At 43.0% G+C, this 17061-nt stretch overlaps 1 protein-coding gene across 1 annotated transcript in view; it reads right to left on the bottom strand.

The window, feature by feature from the left end:
* Positions 1 to 17061, bottom strand: part of LOC101157996 (ATP-sensitive inward rectifier potassium channel 10-like) — a 67526-nt gene that overhangs the window by 28266 nt on the left and 22199 nt on the right. Inside the window, exons 2-3 of the mRNA XM_023966268.1 lie at positions 10319 to 10711; positions 4465 to 4676 (exon numbers count right to left, since the gene is read on the bottom strand). Of these exons, the coding sequence (XP_023822036.1) occupies positions 4465 to 4676; positions 10319 to 10703 (597 nt within the window). The 5' untranslated portion in view covers positions 10704 to 10711. The remainder of the gene's footprint in view (positions 1 to 4464; positions 4677 to 10318; positions 10712 to 17061) is intronic.

Below are 17061 nucleotides of genomic sequence, written 5' to 3'. Positions count from 1 at the left end.
CTTGCCAGGGTGTCGATGCGATCGCAGATCGCAGTCAGCTGTTTCTCCTGGCGATCGGCCATCTCCAGCATACCTCGGCGGAGGCAGTTCAGCTGTTCCTCCTGGTGGCGGATGACCCACTCCTGGCTGCTGGTGTTTGCTCGAGAAGCTTCTGCGTCTGCTGCGTCCATGGTGACCGGATCGTAATGTCAAGGAACGAAGACGTGGACACAAGATGCAGGACGACAGAAGTTGTGAAACACAAGGATTTTAATCCTGAGGAAGGCTCTGAGACTCGTACACTAGTAACCGTCATAAGAGAACGATCCGGTGATAAGTGAGGAGGAACACAAGGTATATATACACACACACACACAACAGTGATTGACAACAGGTGAGTAAACAGGTGCTGGCGATGAAGAAGTCAAGTCAACAGAAGCACAACAGAACACCGAACCGGAACCAAACAAAATAAAAGCCCCAACCCGGAAGTGAAGGTGAACCTAACCGCCCTGGCCCCCGGTACCCGACATTGAGCTTGTTTTCTCAACTCAGTAATCCATGTTTTTTGTCATATTGGACAATGGTAAATAAACAATGTTGGGTATCTTATCCATATTTTAACAGTTTGTTTGTTTAATGTTTGCAGAGGTTTTTAAGATGTATTACAAGCCTGTGATCAGACAGTAGGTGATATGTGAGAAAACCATGGAGTGCATGTACATTATTACTGACTGTGTGGACATCTGATCGTGAATGTGTCTGAAATTACTGAGGTTTAATTTGATTTTATTGCAGACACTTTTGATGTGTAATTTTAAAGACAGGTTTGAATCCAATATAATACCTATATATTTGGATTCTGACACAATCTGCAGCCTCTCTCTTAAAACAAAAACATTTGGTTCAGCAGTGAAATTATTATTGGACTTGCTGAAAAACATTGCAATTATTTTAGATGTGTTTAACTGCAAGCAATAGTGCTTTAACCAAGCTGTGATGTTAACCATGGCATTGGTGAGCTTCTGAGTGTGGCGTTTCATCGCTACCATAAAGTGAAAGGTCAGTGTCTGCACAGAGACAATGGGACATATGGATGGAAGGTCAATCATGTATAGTGAAAATAACAAAGGTCACAAAATTGATCCTTAAGGAAGACCAGTTGGCAGACTGAGAGCTGCAGATTTAAATGACTGTACTCTGACATGTTGGGAGTGGTCAGTGAGTCAATCCATTGCAGTGTGTCAGAAGAAAAGTTAAAATTACATAATTTTGACAGTAAGATTTTGTGATTAACAGTGTCAAAAGCCTTCTTGAGATCCAGGAAAACGGCACCGACAACCTCCCTTGGTCCAGCAAAATCCTGATATTTTTAGTAAAAAAGCAGGTAGCAGTCTCTGTGGAATAATTGGCTCTAAAGCCAAGCTGCATACAATTGAGAGAATAGAGTGTGGTGTTGAGGTGGTTTATAATTTGTTTAGCTACCAGAAGAATGCTAATGGGTCTGTAGTTGGACATGGAATAAAGGTCTCCACTCTTAAAAATAGAAGAGACAAGAGCTGGTTTCCAAATGCTCGGTAACATATTTTGTGAGAAGGACAGATTGATGGTTTTGGTAATGGGGCCAGTGATGAACAGAGGTACTTGAACATCATTGTTTCCAAAAATAAAAATGTCTTTGCATCTGGATGGTTTGAGTGAATTGATGGTCTTTGATACATCTGAGTCTGTGATGTTTATTAAAGTGGTCGTAGAAGTCCATGTCAAATATGTGTGCATCAAATATGAGTAAGTGCAAAAAAGTGCATATTTTCCTGAGCACTCAAATCGATATTTTCGCATCCTAAACTAGCATTGTGGTCAAAAACTTACTAAAATCCATCAATATCTCATAATTGATAAAAGATATCTCATTAAAAAAAGAATATTGCAATTTCTTGTGGATTTAATCGAAGGGTTTGAACATTTTCTACCCAAATCTTTTTTTTCTTTTTTTTTTCTTTAAATTCTTTGATGTAATGTAAGCTATGACCATTGTGGTGTTTGTTAATATATTTTTTGTCTTTTGTATTTTGTGCATTGTTGTTATGGCTGTGGCCATATTAAGTTTTGTCTTTCTTTTTATTCTGTGCTTTGTGTATTTTATTTCTGCATCAGGGTGGGACCTCTTTTGTTTTTGTGGATCCCCATGTGTCTGTCTATTTCAGGTGTGGTGCTGAGAAGGTGTGGCTCCCATTGAATCCAAGCTGATGGAGGCAACCTTTAACCCTTGTGCTATCTTAAATGACCCAACCCTTACATTGACGTGTTCTCCCTGCCATGACAAAGGTGGATAAAGGTGGTAAGATTTCATGTAATCCATGGACAGTGAAGATCACAACTCATTGAAGAAAAAAGGTTCAGCGCACTATCGGTCTAGATCAGTGTTTTTCAACCTTTTCTGAGCCACGGCACACTTTAACCTTAAAAAAAAACCTGCGGCACACCAGGATCCAAAAATTAAAAAAAAACAAAAAAAACGGAGAAACTCAGTCTGTATTGATCTACAGCCCATCCACAATCTTACATGCATTTTTGAGATAATTGTGGCAGAAAAAGCTTGAAACTGCAGCTGTTTTTTTCTAAAAGATGCAATAAAAGTTAAGTTAGAAGATGTAAAAACAGTTTGATGTGTGTTCGTTGATTTCAAGACGTTTAACAACAGATCTCCTTGAGCGCTGTCACTCTCACAACCCAATGCATCATGGGAGATGTAGTGCATTAAACGGCCGGCGGAGATCGCGTCTCTGAGCTTCCTTGTTTTGTTCACTTGTTCCACGGTCTGACATCGGATTCTGTGGAAAGCTGCACCGATAAAGACGAGCTTTAGCTGGTATTTTTGTTAGAACTGAGCGACTTTACGAGCTAAATCGGGACAAGGAAGTGAAGACTTTAACCACTTCTGATTGGTCAGACTGATGACATGTGATTAAGCTCCCCAAGAATGATTGGTGGAGACAGTTAAAAGGACGGGACTTTTCCAAAATACAGCCGGAGTTGCAGCTGAATCGCGGTACGTCATTCTTATCAAAATGTCTTTAATAAAATAAAATAAACGCAAAGAAAAAGTATTTTACGATCTTCTATATTCCTAACTCCTCAGTGTTTTATCAGGGCCTGTTTGGATGATAAGAGAGCTGAAATCCTGGAGATGGGAAATGTTTAATTTTTAAGTTAATGAGGGCAATTTCCCACGGCACACTTGACCATCTCCCACGGCACACTAGTGTGCCGCGGCACACTGATTGAAAAACACTGGTCTAGATGACCCAACTCCCAATTTTAAAGTGCCTAGGATAGCACAAGGGTTACAAGCACTACGTGGACCTCTAGCCTGCGAGATTGGAGCTTTGCTGCAACCTGTCTCCACTGCAGCCTGGCGCTCTTCTCCACCTGTTCTGTACGGTGGCCCAGAAGGGTCACAACACAACACATTAACTTTACACACAACACATTAACTTTACACACAACTGTAGTTTGTGTTGCAATTTGAAGATCTTTGTGGGTTTTTGTGGTTTTGTGTTCAGGCCCACTCTATGTAGTCTTTGTTTAGTGTAGTTATGTTAAAGTGGCAAACTGTGTAGTTATGTTAAAGTGGCAAACTGAGATTGATGTAATTCATCCAAAGAGCCCAGAGACACAATATCATTCACAAGTATAATCAATTAAATTATTGAAAAACAATGAATTTCTTTTTACACTTAAATACACTTTGCATAATAACTTGGCACACACTGTATTCTAACCGCTGATTAAGTGTAAACGCTGAAAACGTCACATGCTGGACATGTTGTGTCCCTGATTGTTTGACATGATGAGGCAATCTCACCAAAGTCAAAATATTTTAACGCCGGCCACACCGCCCAAATTGCACCTTGCCACTCAAATTGCGCTGCCAACCACTGCGCCGTACCCGTCATTCAAATCACACCACTGGACATCAGTTTGCGGCTGTACCACTGACTTAAAACTAAAACTGGCTGCCCTTGATGCAACATTCTTGAATAGCATTTGGTGTCAACGCAGCTTTAAACTGTAGTTGCAAAGAAGTAGGGGTGAACTGCCATTTTGTTTGTGTGACTGTTTGCACCTGTTTTGTTAGTTTCAGGAAGATTGATCAGGCTCTCACATTTATTTTCTTTTTTGTTTGTAGAGGTCAAAAAGAGTTCTGTTTTGTTTTTTTTGTTGGCCTTGGCTTAACCTAAATGCCTCATTTTTTGTTTATCTTTGCATTTAAGACAATAAACCATTTTGTTATTGGTATGGTCAATTGTCTTGCCAGTTTTAAGTCTTTTTTTTTTTTGGTTTGAGGGCTTACTTTTTTCCTTCTTTCTTTTTATTTATGCCCTGCACCCCTCGAAAGACAGTGCAAAGCAAGGGCTTTACAGGGTCAACCAGAAACTATTAAAACGTTGAATTTTTATATTAATTAAAGATCACAAATACCTTTGCGAGGAAAGTGCCAGTGATGAAGATCTCCATTACCATGGTGATGACCAGCTGAGTGATGAGTAGCACAATTGCCACAGGACACTCTTCTGTGATGCACCGGAAACCATAACCAATGGTGGTCTGGGACTCCAGAGAAAAGAGGAACGCCCCTGTGAGTGTTTTTACCTCCATTACACATGGCGTGTGGTTGGAGGGGGGGTCAAACTCTGGAGGAAGACAAGATGAATAGCTGATGTGTTTGGTTCAGACAATTTGCTAGGATTCAGTGTTCACTTCACGTGTTTGGCCAGGTTTTCGATTTTAGTTTATCTAGTAAAAAATGTGAATTTGTCCACCTTTCATCATGATCATTTACTGGTAAAAGGTGCTGGAGAGACTGATTATGGCAAAAACTGAAAGACAGAATGACCATCTTTCTCTAATCATTTATAAACTGCGTTTCCATTACACGTATGCGCAAAACTTTATCAAAATTCTACAAATGTTGAAAAAACACAATTTCGCAGTTACACTGTTTCCACTAAATCATAAATGCGAATACACCCAAACCAACTCCTGCAATCAGTGATTTAAAAACATGGCAACGGATGTCAACAATGCTTTGATTTACAGCAGATACATTCAAATTTCTGCCACAACACTAGTGCTAATGATCAATGCCACAGTCACTGCAGAATGTGATACTTACTACTGACGTCACCCAAGACAAGAATTTTATGTCCGTACTGCAATCGCACCATTTAACCTGTATTTAATTCAAGCGACTAGAGCGGGGGTCGGCAACCCGCGGCTCAGGAGCCGCATGCATCTAGTGGCTCCCTGGAGGATTTTCAAAAATGTAAAAAGAATGGGGAGAGAAATATATTTTTTGTTTTAATATGGTTTCTGTAGGAGGAAAAACAAGACACAAACATTCTTAATGTTTTCCAATGCTGTGAGATTGTGTAGAATAAATATTGTAACGCTCACCAGGTACGTCACTTGCTCAAGAAATATGGGAGCCAAGCTGTCAGCAAGTTGAGCTGTCAATCAACTGACTGCGCTGGAGAACTGTCCCTATCCCATATACCGCACGACTCCGAACAGTCTCAGAGAGGAGGAAGCTTTTAGCGGACCGCTAGGCAGGTGGCTGATGTAAATCGAACCACCGTCAGTTCCGTGCATTGCTTGATGAAGTTTAAAGCGAATATTCTGATCTCCTGCTAGAAAACAAAGTCAGATGGCTGTCCAAGGGTGACGCTTTGCGTCGCTTTGTCGTCTGTTTCGAACACGTGAAAACATTCTTGAAAAGCAAAGACCTGAAGTTGAACAACCCGCAACTGGAAGATACTGTGGCTCGAAAAGCTGCTGTTTTGGTGGATATGACTGTGACAAGCCACCTAAACGAGCTGAATGAAAGTCTCCAGGCGCCGCAAATGCTTGAAGCTGTGCTGTCATTCGAGCGCAAGCTGGCTGTCATGGGGCATGCACGTTCCATTTTATTGTTTTTTGTTCGAATCCTCAAAATAAAAATGACTTAAAAAATCTGATTTCTTTATTTCATTTCTTTAATTTTATCAAAGCAATGAAACATAATTCATTGATATTGTAATGAAGTCAAACGTGCACCACAGAGCAGTCACGTGATGCGTCGTTCTCCGCAGAATGCACTGCAGGGCAAATAAACATTTAATCATTAATGCTCATTATGTATTTGTAGCAACTTAGTCATTTTGATAGTAGGCTAATATAGTTAATATAGATATATATTGCATGTGTTGCCTTCATTATAAGGCTTAAATAGGGCTTTTAATATTTTGCGGCTCCAGACATATTTGTTTTTTTAGTCCAATTTGGCTCTTTCAATATTTTGGGTTGCCGACCCCTGGACTAGAGAATGCAATTACAGAACAACTCTCTCCATAAAAATGTCTTTTTAACACTGAATGTGATGAAAACTTAAACAAAGTTAAAGGAAATACCTGATTTCAAGAACTAACACAGAGAAAGAGATGAGGGCAGATAAATTAAAAAATAAAGACGGGTACAGCAATCGTATAATGGCAGATATTTTAACTCCTACAACTAGGGCAGGAGCACTCCACCCACCCAAGGAGGGCAAACTACCTTTCTCCGGTTGAGAACCATTTCCTCAGTGGTGCTGACCCTCATCCCAGCTGTTTTACACTCGGTCGCAAACTACCCCAATGCACGCTGGAGGTCCTGGCTCGATGAATCCAACAGGACAACATTATCTGGAAAGAGCAGAAAGGTGATCCTGTGGTCCCCAAACCAGATCCCCTCCAGCCCTTGGCTGCACCTAGAAGTTCTTTCCATAAGGAGAATGAACAGAACCGGTGATAAAGGGGGGACTCATTGGACTCCAGCAGAGGCCAACGTGCAACGGGAAGAGGTCTAACTTACTGCCAACTATGCAAACCAAGCTCCTGCTCCGGTCATATAGAGTTTGGACAGCCCTCAGTAAGGCTATAATCTCATATAGATATGTCTCATATTTTGCACCATATAATGCAATTTGCCTCTTCTTTTTTCACAACTGTATTGCCTGTTTCTGCTTAGTGGAAAAACACTGCATCAACATGTTCTGATGCAGTAAATTGAACAGGATGTCGTTTGTGTTATAAGTAAATTCTGGAGACGATCACATCACTTGAAGAGTGTAAACGCCACTGAGAACAGTCACGGACAGTCACAAGCAAAACCAAGCAACATAATGCTGCATTCCCACCGGATGTGATTCACACATCAAATTCGGCCCTTGATGCCCCAGCCACGGAGCAACCGCCAACGTTTTTCTGGACTTTATCTGTTGTCACATCATGGAAAACATGGATGATGTTGAGCGAGTAGCTTAGGTTTACATGTTTTGGCGAGCTCTACAGAGGTGCCGCCTACCATGTCGCCATAACTGAGTTCACCAGATCATTACGAGTCTCAACGGGTGTGGTGTAATTCGTTACTGCAGCACGAGCTGCACTTGGGTTACGGCGGTTTAAACGTTACTTCAGTCTGTTTGTTGCCCAGTTAAAGCATGGAGCTAGAGCGATAGCGCCCGATAAGACGGCACCCTCAGTGGCTCTCTGTTAGGCAGCCTGCCGCTGCCAGTCCCTGGGCAATATCTAAATGTGGTAAAATTCATTTTCATTCATTCATCTTCTTAACCATTTATTCCCTTTCGGGGTCACGGGGTTGCCGGAGCCTATCCCGGCCACTTGGGCGTAGGCAAGGGATACCCTGGACTGGTCGCCAGTCTGTCGCAGGGTGGAATATCCTCAATCACACACCCTTTCACTCTCAAACTCACACCTATGGACAATTTAGAGTTGCCAATCAACCTATGTAGCATGTTTTTGGACGGTGGGAGGAAGCCGGAGATCCCGGAGAAAACCCACGCATGCACGGGGAGAACATGCAAACTCCACACAGAAAGGTCCCCCATTGATGTTGTGTTTTTCATGTCCCCCAGCCGGGACTTGAAACGGGGGCCTGCTTGCTGTGAGGCAAGAGCGCTAACCACTGCGCCACCGTGCAACCTAAAATTCATTTTGCGTAGTTATTTCTGTAGCACAATGTAAACCCGACTACAATGATGGGTTCTATGACTAACATTTTAGGACTTTTTCTGGGGGGGAAAAAAAACGTTATCTGCATATGATTCAAGTGTTGACGCTGGAGTGGGGTCAATAGCCGCGGTTAAATGTGCAAAATGTTTTGATCGGATCAAAGATCTGATTAGAATTCAACCGTGTACGTGGGCCACGAAAAACTTTTTCCGATTATAACAAACGTTTACATGGGGCACACTTTCGGTGGGAATAAATGAATTGCTCTTATTTGCTCTTATTCTCTTTAAAATACCGGAAAAGGAAATAAGTCCTGCTGTAAACAAGCGGTAATGTACAAGATGATCTTCTAAACGTGCTTTTATTATTATTATGGTTATTATAAAGCGCCTGTTCGCTCATCATTTTATTTTTAATCCGTGTGGTGGGTGCTTTTTTTGTGCCGGAACGGAGCTGGAAGAAGCCAGGGTTGGGAGAAGGCTAACACGGGCTAACAACATTAACCTTTGATGAACTTAAAATCCACGCGGTAAATGCTGCAATTTGCACCTTGGCTGTAGGAATAATATGTAGGAATAACATCAGCCCCGTGTGGCATTGGGGGTTCCGGCTGCCGCTGCTGCTGCGGCGGTGGTCTTGGTGTGGGGATGGCTGGGCACTCTCCTTCCTTCTTTTCACATTCCACCGTCCATTTTAGAAAAACATAAACACTCACCTGAGCACAGGTGTTAGCTCACCTTTGCACTAACAGGTTGCATGATTGAATGACTGAAATATTTCACACTAGTTGGTTTAAAGGCATAAGTATGGGTGTGTGAACACTATCGGTTTTGTGAACATGTTGACATGTGGACATTTTTTTCAGCCTGCAGGTGTGTTGATAACATTTGAGTGTGTGTGGACAGGCCCCGCCCTTTTTGTACTACATTTGAACCTTACCGTAATGATAAACAACCAGTAAACTTGTTGCTTTATGCTGCTTCATGGTCATACCCCCCCCCCTCCTATTATCACCCTCTTACCCCCCCCCCCTCCCCCTACATCCCTCGCTCTTCTTCCCTTCTTTCCTTTTCCGTCCGGTCCAACACCAAAGATTTTCAAACATGATTGAAATTAATGAAGTTTGGCCTCAATTACAAAAGGGGTTTATTCAGACGTACCTTTGGTTTGTCTGAAGATTAATAACCCCCCTTGTTAAAGTAAAATATGTCCAACACAAGAGGCCGTCAGCTCTCATCTGCCTGCCCAGCTATTGGACAGGACAAGTAAAAAAAAAAAAAAAGGAATAACATCAGCCTTTATTTTGTCTGGACCCAACTGGAAACACAAATTCACGTGATTGTTTGAACGGTTTCTAATGACTGAGCTGCATTTCTGCTTTGAAAAGCTCACAAAGCCGCTGTGTGAGCTGGCGGTCTGAGCTCTGCTCGGAGAAATAGTTCTACGGGGAGACATGGTTGTCCTGAGTCCGGCAGATCGCTAACCCAGAGCGGTGGAACGGATTGCAGTTCGAAGCGTACCACACGTAACAAAGCATCCTCCCCTCTCCTCAAAAACAGAATTACAAGTCCGGCTAATCTGCTCAGAGACACTGTCCGCTCGGTCCGCCGGCAGCCGAGCCCGGACACACGGGGGGGGTCGAATGCGCTCCTCCCTGGCACCCCCTCGTGAGGGGTGTAAGAGAAGGGAGAGGTGAGGAGCCCACGGGGCGAGGCCGGAGCGCAGAGGCGTCCGCGCTTCGCACAGGGCGTCCGTATTTCAAAAATACGGATAGCTGAAATAATGTCAACACTTGAGCTAAAGCTGTGGTGTTAAAGGGTTAAAGATCACACAAAATAAACTAGATGGACTAAAGTTTACACAAACAGCAACAGCTGTAATCGCAGCTTCAAAGGTGTATTGAAGCCACATTACAGCACACTCAACTTAATAACTTTTTATGTCAACGCACCTTTTGAAACAAGAGGCAAGTCATTATACAGTAGAGGGTAAACTTCTTAGATCATCTTAAGAAAAAATGTTGTTGTTTGCTGGCTGTCGTTTTCAAGATACGTTAGCTCCAACTAAAGCAACCAGGTATGTGCTCCCATCTAGTGGCTGTGGCTGTAATTACAGCAAGCAAATAACACCATAGGAGAAAATCATACCTGTTGGAGCTGCTTAAAGTCAGCGTCTCTTTTCATGTAACTTTACAATTTTACCTATATAAGTTATTTTTAATTCATATATTCTTTTTTTTTATTATGGATCATGCATTTTTAACATCATCAATCTTTTCTCCTTACCAATCAGGTCTCCGTGCAGTAGGGCCACCAGGTACCACAGAACTCCAAACAGGAACCAGGTCCCAGCAAAGGTAGCAGAGAACAGGAAGAACTTGTAGCGCCACTGCATGTCCAGGAAAGTCGTCCAGAGGTCCCTGAGGTATAGCGTCCCTCTGCCACGGACATGCTCAATGCGCACATTGCTTCGACCATCTTTGGAGAGGACTCTTCGCCTCCTGTGAAGGGCAATGGGTCCTCCAGCTGCTGCTGCTCCTCCACCACCATTCCCACCTGTGATGGCCAGCAGCGGCTTTGTGATGTCAGTTTGCGTCTGGGAGTGGCACATTTTCTGAGGGGAGGAGCCTTCAGAGGATGGGGGCGTGACAGGGGGCATGGCCGAAGTCATGGCTGGTACTGCAAAGAATGTAAATGTGAGGAAACAAGGAAATTCAAATAAAAGACAAAGATGTCAGTCTGGAAGCTGTCCCAAACTGCCCTCTTTCCTCTTACATCAACCTATTAGGGGGACAATGGGGGTTTAAACCTGCGATACACCTTTGGAGTGGGGCTACTTGGTATAGTGGCCCCCCATTCCATTGGTTGCTGCACGGATTGGGCCCCTCTTCTCTCTGTTTTAAATGCACCTTAAACATTTCCCTTGGTGGGAAGGTGCGTGGACATCAACGTGATCAATCACAACATGTCCTCGTAGTGCCCTACCCGCCAAAATTAACAGCACCTTAGACATGTAGGGCCGCTTGGTGGCAAGGTGCCTGGACATCACTGTGAGGAATTGGGACATGTCATTGCAGTGTCCTACCTACCAATTTTTTTTTCTTTTTTTAACTTGTCCTGTCCAACAGTTGGGCAGACAGAAGAGAACTGAGGGCCTCTTGTGTTGGACATATTTTACTTTACTTTACTACTAACAACAGGGGTTATTAATCTTCAGACAAACCAGAGGTATGTCTGAATAAACCCCTTTTGTAATTGAGGCCAAACTTTATTAATTTCAATCATATCTGAAAATCTTTGGTGTTGGACCGGACGGAAAAGGAAAGGAGGGAAGAAGAGAGAGGGATGTTAGAGAAAGGCATCCCCCCGCCCCAACCCCAGGTACGAGCCCGGACCCCCCAAGGGAGACCCGCTCCGCACTCCAGGCAGCCACCCACCCGGCCAGCGGTTGGTCCAGGATGGAGCAAGGCAGGGGCCAGCCGCCCCCGCCCAGGAGGGGAGCAGCCCAGGGAAAAGGGGGGCCCACAAGGGGTGTTGTAAACATGGCCCGACCAGGCTCGGCCACAGTTGGAAATTTGGTGGGCCCCAGCGCTCAGGGGCAAGGACCAGAACCCACCCCACAGGGATACAGACACCCCCGACTCAGGTGTAATGTGAACCCCCTCCCCGCGCAGAGAGAGCACCGCCGGGCCCAGGAAACCGGCACCCAGGGGACACGGCCGCCGTTGCTAAGGGCCCAGTACCCCCCACCCTAACCCCCTACCAAGGGCCCTACATGTCTAAGGTGCAAATTAAACCGAGAGAGGGGGGGCCCATTCCATAGGGCAACCATGGAAGGGGGACCACTGCCAAGTAGTCCCCCCCCCCCCAAAAGGGACATCGCAGGCTAAACCCCCCACCCCCTCATCCTAATATGAGATTATAAGAGGAAGGGGGTAAATTGGGGACAGCTGGTAGACTGTCCCCCGGTGGTCAAACAGCTGTCCCCCAGCCCCCTCCAGCATAGGGGCCCGGTCCCCTAAGCCCAGCGCCAACACTCCAGGCCCAGCACCACCCACCCCACAAAGAGAGAGAGGAGCCAGAAAGCTCGGCCCCCCGGAGCAATTCCAGGCCCCCACACCCAAGCGCCTGCCCTGGGAGAGCTCTGGTCAGGCCTCGACGGGACTTAGGCAGCCAACCGGCCGGGGTTACCGCCGATTGCTTCAGCGGAGACCCCGACCCGTCAACCCCCCAAGGTCCTGTACCAATAGTGCCCCCCCCCAGAAAGCCCCCCCACAGGACAGGGCCGACAAGCCCCCCCACCCCACCCCACCCCACCCCAGACCCCGCAGCCGCAGCGGATGACACCCAGAGCGACCGGAGGTCCCAAGAGGGTTGTCCCGTCCCAGAGCCAGGGAAGGGTCGTCCCACCCCCAGGTGTAGATGGGCAGCCCATCCAGCGCCGCAGGACACCCGCCAACCCCCCCCCCCCCCCCCCCCCCCCCCCCCCCCCCCCCAGCACAGGCAAAGGGACCACCCCCCCAAGCCAAACCCGACCACCGCTCCACCCCCCCCACACCCACACCCAAGCCCAGAAGACCGCGCAGCGCCCCGGCCCTCCCCACCCAGGCACTGGACCCGACCCCCCGACCAACGGAGCCCCCATCGCCCCCCTACCGGGCATCGGAGGCCCCGACCCCCACCCCGAACCACGGCAGTAAGGCAAGGAGCAGCGACGACCAGGCCCCCCACCCCCTAAGTCATGGAGTTAGCTGTGGGAGACCAGAGAGACTGAGTTCTTTCAAAGTTACTTGAACTTTGGACTGACATTTTTTCCAAGCTGATATGATCAAGCAGCAGATTTCTGTGTTGACTTATATTAATATTTTTCTTGTTTTTCCAATTTATTAAAATAGTTTTTTTAGCAATACAAATAGTTATGAAAATGATAGATATTAATCCTTCTTCTATAGCGATGGCACTCATGTCACCAAGCACACAAATTGATGGTGAAGCCGTGATTGAAACCTTAAGCCAGACTGATAGATCGGCACATACCTGCTGCCAGAGAGCCTGGACAGGCGTGCAGAACCACAGTGCATGCATGTAACTGTCGGGTAGATTACTGTCACAGTGCTCACAACTGTCTGAGTTACTGAGACCCATCTTGAACATCCTCTGTCCAGTGTAGTAAATTCTGTGTAGAGTTTTGAAATGGATGAGCTGCAGATTTGGACTTTTTGTCAGTTTAAAGGTGTTTAAACACCCCCCCCCCCCCCCCCCACACACACACACACACACCACCACCACCACCACCATCAGCGTTCAGGTAGTTTATCTAAACGAGCACAATGTGCAATAAAATGTACCTAGAGCCTTCGATTATGTTTAGCCCAAGTTGAAACTCAGCAAAATTGTGTGTTTTGGTTGTCAGGCACAAATTTCAACCTAATAAATCAAGGGCATAGTGCATAGTAGTAAAAATGATTTCCCATCTGTTTAAATGTCTGATAGAAAATGCTATCATAGCCAGCAGCCCTTTTATGTACAAGCTCCGACATTAAAACAATCTAATTTTTTTTACTCTTTGTTTTTCCATTAGTAAAATTACCTCCTCTGGTAAGTACGGTGGCCCTGAAGTGCAAAGCATTCAACAAATCACTCGATACAAAAACATTTTTAAGATTACAGCAACAATTTAAGAAGCAGTATTACATTTTAGAAAACAAAACAAAATTTCAGAAACCAAAACATGAAAAAAAATAAAAAAATAAAAAAATTAATTTCCAGAAAACAAAATGAAATACAAAAAAAATGAAAACATTTCAGAAAAACAAAATGAAATATTAAAAAATGAAAAACATTTCAGAAAAAAAATGAAATATTAAAAAATGAAAAACATTTCAGAACACAGAATTAATTTCCAGAAAACAAAACGAAATCTTCAAAAATGAAAAACATTTCCAAACCGGAAGAAGCAGGTACTATGGGACAACGCTGATTGGATGATGATGTTTGTCAATCATTTGAACTGAAAAGTATTTTAAATGAAGCGATGACGGATTTTATCGTCCAAACAACAATGTACTATAATAATCCACGTATTTCCCATTTACATATTAAATCAAAAATGCAGCAAACAGATAATGAAGGTTTAAATTATTTTTTGAATATTTCGTCTGAAGCAGAACGGTCACCCGGAAGTAGTTTGTGTGTATGACGTCCGTTCTGCAGGTAAACAAAGAAAGGGACGGTAAAACGTTAACATAAACATAAACGATATTTAGCGGATGTGATGACAGAACGCACGCAGAAATATCAACACCAACCAGGTTTACAAATGTTTCAAAATGTCGTGAGAGGATTCTGTCTGAAGCAGCAGTTGCGAAGAAACAGGTGTTAAAGACGGCGCACATCAGGAAATGCAGTCCCGCCATCCACAGATAAGGTATGGAGGCACATTTGTTTGATCTAATAAATGTAGCGTTAAACGTGATTTCTAGGTGGGTGTTTACAGACAGATCCAAGATCCTTCAGTCTTACGTTAATGACAGGTTACCTCATCAGCTGGAGAGGGGGGTCACGTGGGCAGGATTCTCAGACAGGTGTACCAGCCGCATAAATCAGCAAAGCTGTCAGGTAAACTGCAGCAGTTTGTGTCTCAGAATAACATTTATGAATGCTTCTTATTCACACTATTAAGATCTGTGACTTTAGAGTGTGTCAGTGCACAGAAACATGACAGTAAATGACTGGATGTGCACATCATCAGACACGTCCAGGTGTGTAACTAAAGGTGGCAAAGTCTGTAGTGTAAAATAAATTGGTAACACTTCCTTTTACAGTACAGTACTTACAGTGTACTTAAGTGGTATTTACATGGTACTTATAGTGTAACTACTGGGTACTTACATGGTACTTTTTATGGAATTTACTGGGTACTTACAGTGTGTTTACATGGTACTTTCTATGGGACTTTACTAGGTACTTTCATGGTACTTTTTGTGTCTACTCTGTACTTACATGGTACATACTGTGTATTTATATGGTACTATTTGGTTCATACCTATGTGGTACATACTGGGTATTTATAATATTCTTACTGGGTATTTACATGTTGTGCAAAGGTGTCTTTTATGGTACTTACCACATGTAAGAACAAGGTAAGTACAAATAAAGTACTTTGACCTTTAGGTCTGCACTCGCTGCACCACTCTATTACATGGTACTTTCAGTAGTAAGTGCTGGGTATGTTCACTTGAATATTACTTGGTACTTACCCCTTAAGTACAATGAAACTGTAACTGTAAAAGAAAGTCAGCCCTATTTCCACTCTATTACATGGTACTTTCAGTAGTAAATGCTGGGTATGTACACGTATTACCTTCCCGTACAGTGTACATACACACTTGGTCTTCTGACCTCACCAAATGAGACAATGCTAACCTGTTGGTAAGGGTAAAGTAACTACATTGTAAAAACATATTCTGGCCTGATTACTTCTTGTAACATGAGGCAAGTTTAAAGAGAAACAAGACAGCAGTGAAAACAACAATCTTTAATATGATACATGTCTGCAGCATACAAAGTGTCATCACAATGAAATAGGTTTTAAGTACAAAACAGTGCAAAGGAGAATTCTAAAAAACACATTATTGGCCTGAGGGTCGTGCTTTTTGTCCATCAAAATTCTTTCAGCAGAGTTTGGTAACGGTGCAGGACTTCTTCAGGGTTTGTAACTGCAAGAAAATTCACAATATGAGCTCAAGTGAACATAAAAAGCAGAACGACTTTGATGAAGTACAAAATATATTTTACTTATTTAATCATTTCTGTAATGAGTTTGATAAATCTCTATGATTTTTTTATCGCTTTGACTGTAATGCTTGAAATTAATCAATTATCCTCATTTAAAAACATGATAATAAATTATTCAAAACTTAACTTTTTTTTAAATATTGTTCTAAAAATGAACTTGTTTTAATATATATTATATAATGTCAGGAAAATATGTAAAACAACAAGGCTAAAAATGAACTTGTTTTAATATATATTATATAATGTCAGGAAAATATGTAAAACAACAAGGCTAAATATTTACTTTTAATACTAAAAACACCCCGAGTGTGTGTTTTTGTTAACTAGGTCGGGGCAAGTAACGTTGCAAATTCCCAGCGCACTTGAATGCAGCACAACTACCCCCAAAGTGAACGTGCAGATTAATCCGGAGAGCCTCGAGGCGCGCGCAACAGTTTGAATTTCTCTTCATCTGGCAGGTAAGCCAGTGTTTTTGTTTTTTTAAAATATTGGATAAATTACATGCAAATATTTAAACTGATCAAACTTTATAAAGAAGCTAACCTCGTGATTTCAAGCCACTATCTCTGTGTTTGAAACGTGACGTAAGAGCATGTCTACCTTACTCCAATAATTTCAGTTATTTCATGTATACATTTTCAAAGTTTGTAATGAAAATCTACAAACATTGTTGTTACTTACCAGGAGAGAGGCACCTGTAAAACAAACACGTAGCCTAAATGATAAAGTCTGTTGTTCTGTGCTCGTTTGACTGAGCGCACGTCTTTCTGGGAAAATCAAAGAAAGGCGTTTATTTAAAATAATGATGACGTACTTCCGTCTTTTTACCGCTTTAGATCAGCTATGGTGAACAAGACATTCCAGACGAATCCACAGGAGAGTAAGCTAAAGTAAGTTAAATCCACCAAGTGGACATATTATTTACATTAATGAAGAGTTTAACTGCATTTTCCCCATTTTCTTTTCTTTCGCCGTTTTTATTTTATTTTTATTTATTTATTTTCAAATATGAGAGAGATACAATACCACCCAACACAGTGAATGTAACTGTTTGAAAATTAAAACATATTTTTGTGAATAACTGTGTTGAATTTGAAATTGCCTATTTATTTCTTTTTTCCTTTTCTTTTACACTGCAATGTTTTTCATGCTAATGCAAATAGTAGGTGCGAATAATATTTATAAAGAAGAAATACACACAGCAATTGCCAATTAAAACATTGCTTTTGTCA

Source organism: Oryzias latipes, chromosome 18 (genome assembly GCF_002234675.1).
Source record: "Oryzias latipes chromosome 18, ASM223467v1".
NCBI lineage: Eukaryota > Metazoa > Chordata > Actinopteri > Beloniformes > Adrianichthyidae > Oryzias > Oryzias latipes.
The sequence above is the reverse complement of the archived record's forward strand: the minus strand, read 5'-3'. Positions and strand labels throughout refer to the sequence as shown.